At 39.1% G+C, this 4819-nt stretch overlaps 1 protein-coding gene across 1 annotated transcript in view; it reads right to left on the bottom strand.

Annotated features, from left to right (window-relative positions):
* Positions 1 to 4819, bottom strand: part of LOC118339486 (cilia- and flagella-associated protein 157-like) — a 6326-nt gene that overhangs the window by 1263 nt on the left and 244 nt on the right. Inside the window, exons 2-8 of the mRNA XM_035677163.1 lie at positions 3766 to 4037; positions 2931 to 3072; positions 2541 to 2787; positions 2032 to 2132; positions 1619 to 1769; positions 627 to 784; positions 413 to 550 (exon numbers count right to left, since the gene is read on the bottom strand). Of these exons, the coding sequence (XP_035533056.1) occupies positions 413 to 550; positions 627 to 784; positions 1619 to 1769; positions 2032 to 2132; positions 2541 to 2787; positions 2931 to 3072; positions 3766 to 4037 (1209 nt within the window). The remainder of the gene's footprint in view (positions 1 to 412; positions 551 to 626; positions 785 to 1618; positions 1770 to 2031; positions 2133 to 2540; positions 2788 to 2930; positions 3073 to 3765; positions 4038 to 4819) is intronic.

The following is a 4819-nucleotide window of genomic DNA, read 5'->3' as shown; positions in this document are numbered from 1 at the left end:
ACGTGCATCAATGAGCCTTGGTCGGCCATAACCCTGTCTCCTGTTTCCACAGGAGACGGCTTTCCTTCCCTTAGACCGCTTTTGAAGAATGGAGACGTCAAAGTCGCTCAAATCCTAATTCTGACCATTTTTCCTGCTTCTAACACTTCAACTTTGAGGACAAAGTGTTCACTTCCTGCCTAATATATCCCATCCACTGAGGGGTGCAGTGATAACAAGATAATTAGTGTTATTCACTTTACCTGTCAGTGCTCATAATGTTATGGCTGATCTGAAATCTGGTGGTACTTTCCTGTATAAAGTCTCAACAATGGAACTATGGATATAAACAATGAATCCCTATGAGAGCAGATCAGAGCATTAATGTAGTTTTAGGATGATTCCAATGCGGCGTTACCGAGTCATAACAAACCTGTTGAGACACCGCTTGGTGCTGGTGGAGACGGCTGGTTTGTGTTTCCATGTAGGTCGAGGTATGAAGCCAAGGTCGCCTGGTCTGTAGCGGGCAAGCAGGAACAATGGATCTGTGGCTCTGTTCAGGGTCTCGGCACTGTGGAAGAGAGTTAAGTCCATTACAGCTCTATTCTTAAATGCAGTTGTTGTTTGAATATTTTGATGACATATACCTGGCTGTTTTGGGGTCAGTGGTCTGCGGCGTCTGTCCTTGACTGCTCTCCTCAATTGAGATTTTAAGAGTGGGGCCTGTTTCTTTGGGGGCAGCTTTCTCCAGGACCTCCAGCAGCCGCTTCTTCTTCCGCTGAGTGTTTGACGCCTTCTCTGAGTCCTGCAGAAGGATCTCAATTATATTATATTCCTGTTATCATATTTGTTTTAATTCCATTTTGCGGGTTAATAAAATCATATTCAAATACTTCCTGTTCACATAAGTAAGAATTAAATTTTCAGCCAATAGAAATGCTTGAGAGTTGCTGCTTTTCACATAAAATTATATCATAAAATGTACACTGGATCAATAAACCAAATTATAGCTGTGAGAAAAAAATCTGAGTAAAAAGCCTTAAAGTCATTATAAGTAGTGACATATTGACAATAAAGCTATTCTTTCCATTCATTCTTGACCGTAGATGACTCTGGCTTATTGGCAAATAATTTCTGAAACTATATTTCAATTTTATTTGATCTATTTGTCAGATTTTTTAATATTTTATTGCTTGATTCATCTTTATTTATCTATTTGCTAGACTCGTTCTGGAGTTGATATATTACTAATAATAACACACTGATACAATTGATATAACAATATATCACTGTGAAAGGTACAATTCTGTGCAAGTATTTTACTTCTGATACCTTTTTTTAAGTTAATTTATAATAATAGTTGATAGTTCTAATAATGGTATAATAATTTAATCCAAAATGTTTACTCGTAATGGATTATTTGACAATTCTGGATTGTTTTTGACTTAATAAAGATCTATAGCGAAGGATCTGAATACTTCTTCCACTGAGCAGCAGAAGGTACATGAGTTGTCTGACTGTTCTGGATCAAAACCAGAATCATCTTCCCTCTCTGGAATACAGCTCCCACAAATATTATTATATCCCAGAGCTGAAAGTCTGCAAGGTTTCATTTCAAGCAACAGGACGCTGTTTTTACCTCCATGATGTGTCTGAGAATGACGACTGCTTCCCATATGATGCCCTCCAGCTCCCTCCTCCTGCTCCTCTCCCACTGTAGCTCGGCCCCCAGCTGACTGGCTTCAGCTGATTTTTGTCTGCACTCCTCGGACGCTGAGGCCAGTTCCTTACTGAAAACCCAACATAGAAAATAATAGCTTGATTATTCAATATTTGTATACCTCAGTGGTAGAGCGTTTGACTGCAGATCAAGAGATCTCTGGTTCAAATCCAGATGACGCCTGACTAAGAATTATGTTGTTTCAGTGATGATGATGTAATTCGTGTTTAAAACCTTCAGTAATGTGGCCTCAACATTAATATTCAACATTCTTGAATTTCCACCTTACATGACAATAAATGTCATGGACAGTAGAAAGATGAAACTTTTACCTCAGCTCCTCTTCCCTGGCCAGCGTGCGCTTGTGGGCGGCACTACAGCCCTTTAGATTCCCCTCCAGCTGCTGGCGCTTGTTCGTCTGGTTCCCCACCTCCTGAAGAAGGAAATATGTTCACTGATTGTGATGATTTTGTTAAGGTGAAGGAGGTTATATAGTTTGCCTTACATGTGTGTTAGCAATCTAACAAAAATTCTACAACAGTGGTGGAAAAGTAATTATACAAGAATGATGAAGAAAAATGGTGTTACAAAGGCTGCAACTTCACAAGTTGGTGTGTAACATGTAAGCTCATTTTGCCTCCATTTCAAGCTTAGCTAGTTAAATGTTACTTCAGAACTGTCAACAAACATTGGAGCCAAGTCCTGTCAACAGAGACAGTGATGTGAAAATGTTGGGGTATAGCTAAGTGGCTAAGTATATCAAGAGGTCTCTGGTTCGAATCTGGATACCCCTGCGTCAAAATTATACCACTTGTGGTAACATTGTAAGATGTCCACTTACCCTCTTGTAGATGAAGCTCTCCATGGCGTCACTGTTAATATCTTCCCTCACTAGGCCAATCTCACATAAAATCACTCCTTGTTTGGCTTCCAGGGTGTATCTCTCCTCCCACAGATCCACGTTCTCATTCAGCAGGAGCTGGAACTGCTCCACCCACTCGCTGCGCTGAGCCCTCTCCTTCTGAATAATGTCTGAGGCCTTTGTGTTAATGATACTGTCCACCTTGTTCTGTATCTCGTTAGACAGCCTGTTGTTGGAGGGCAGGGGAAGGTAAGGGTAAACATTAACTGTATGCCGTATTTTTGAAGGAACAGTTAAACCAACATTGAAAAAAGAGATCAGCATGAAAAATTCCCCTGATGATGTAATGCTAACTGCCCCAGACTTTACTTATCCCTCTCGAACGCTGCGTCCGTCCTCATGATGCAGATTGCAGCTTCATGCTCTTTCTTCTGACTGACCAGTTGCTTCTCTAGAGACTGCTTTTTGGACAGCTGCTGCATCAGCTGCATGATCTGCTCGTTGTGCTCCTCTGAGAGGGACGGGAGAGTAAAGGAGGAGAGAAGAGGATGCTTCTTACAGTATGCTTCACACAAAGTGCTTGGAACAGTGTTTGAAACCCCCTCCCACCACACCTCTACCCCCTTTGGCTGGTTTTTGGTGCTTTTTGCAACTTTCCAAAACAGACAGTTTTGAACTTTATGCAGCACTTTTGAGCACGCTGAACCCTTTACACCAAGAATCCAGTCTGAGTACATTAACATCCTTTTGCATGGTGATTACACTAAAGTCTAACAATTATTTAACTGATTATTTATTAATGTTACAGGTCCAATGTGATGAAAGATCCATCCATGTCTCTGGATTTTTGGTTGTCAAATTTTAAAAATGCATTTAAAAAATATTAAAAAATGCCAAATGTTCATAGACTTGTCCTCCACTTGGGGACCTAAATAAAAACTTAAGGCTGTGGTCATAGATTATGAGGCCACCCATAAAACATGGCAGTCATTTACCTACCTGCAGATCTATATCGGTTTGCAAAGTTATTTAATCAATTTGTAAATAATTACAAATAATAATAAACAGAAAATAAATTCAAATCTATTTATAAAATCATTTAATCACTGAAGCTGTTAATCAAACTAAAATGCCAAACACTTATTGTTAAGAAATTAATCAATAATAATAGTTAATAATAATAAACCAATAAACGTGGCCTCACCCTGCTTAGTGGACAGGGAGTTCAGTTCATCGAACCGTTCCTGTAGCTCCTGCCTCTGCTGGCTGTGCTGCATCTTCAGGGCCTCTCTGTGCTGTTTGTCAGCCTGCTGCTGACTCTCCAGCCGCTCAGTCAGCTCGTTCACCTCCTTCTCTTTTGTAGCCACAGCATATTTCAGGTACTCAGTGATGTCTTTCTTGTCTTCCTCCAGCACACTGTACTGCGAGGCGAGGTCCTTGTTCTGTTTCTCCAGTTCGTCACATTTAAGCTGACATCTGCAGGATAAAGAGAGATACGTGGTCTTGAGGGGTTTTAGGCAAGAATCTTCTGTGGTTTGTGTTGTAATTAGAGCATTTACACAGATTAGCTGCTTTCCTTTGATACTAAATTGAATATCTTTGGATTTTGCACTGATGGTTTAATAAAGCATGCAACTTGAGTACATTGCCTTGAGCTCTGGGGAGTTATAATCAGCATTTTGCACTATTTTCTGACATTTCAAAGACAAAACAATACTAAAATAATCATATTAATTGATAATGATAATAACAACATTGTTAGTTGCTGCCCTAGCTGGAACAGCACTTTACATGTCACTATTCATTCTGGATTATCTTTTGTATTTGTTATACCATATTTCTTTTTACTGTATTTATTATAGTATATATACTAGTATATCATTATATTATATATTATTAGTCTTATTACCATCTTATGTGGCACAAACATATTGAGAGGTACAATCTGGTGCTAATGCCAGCAGCTAACATCACTCTGGGTAACACTATGAGCTACGCAACTAAATCTGGAAATTATTTTTAATATGTGTAAAAGACACAATTATATATCATTCAGTATTTTAAAAAATTATTAAGAATGTATTATTATTATCCCCCCCCCCCCCACGATTATCTGATTCAGATGAAAAATGCAGCATTATTTTCTGATTTAATGAAAGAAAAACAGCATCTTAAGCATTCGATAACCTGCTGACTGCTAATGAGCTGTGGAGATAGCATTATACACAAGATAATAATCCTGTTCACACTGACAGGGG

This window comes from Morone saxatilis, unplaced genomic scaffold, assembly GCF_004916995.1.
Source record: "Morone saxatilis isolate NCDOM2014 unplaced genomic scaffold, NCSU_SB_2.0 Contig5, whole genome shotgun sequence".
Lineage (NCBI taxonomy): Eukaryota > Metazoa > Chordata > Actinopteri > Moronidae > Morone > Morone saxatilis.
This window is presented reverse-complemented; position numbering and strand designations above follow the sequence as displayed.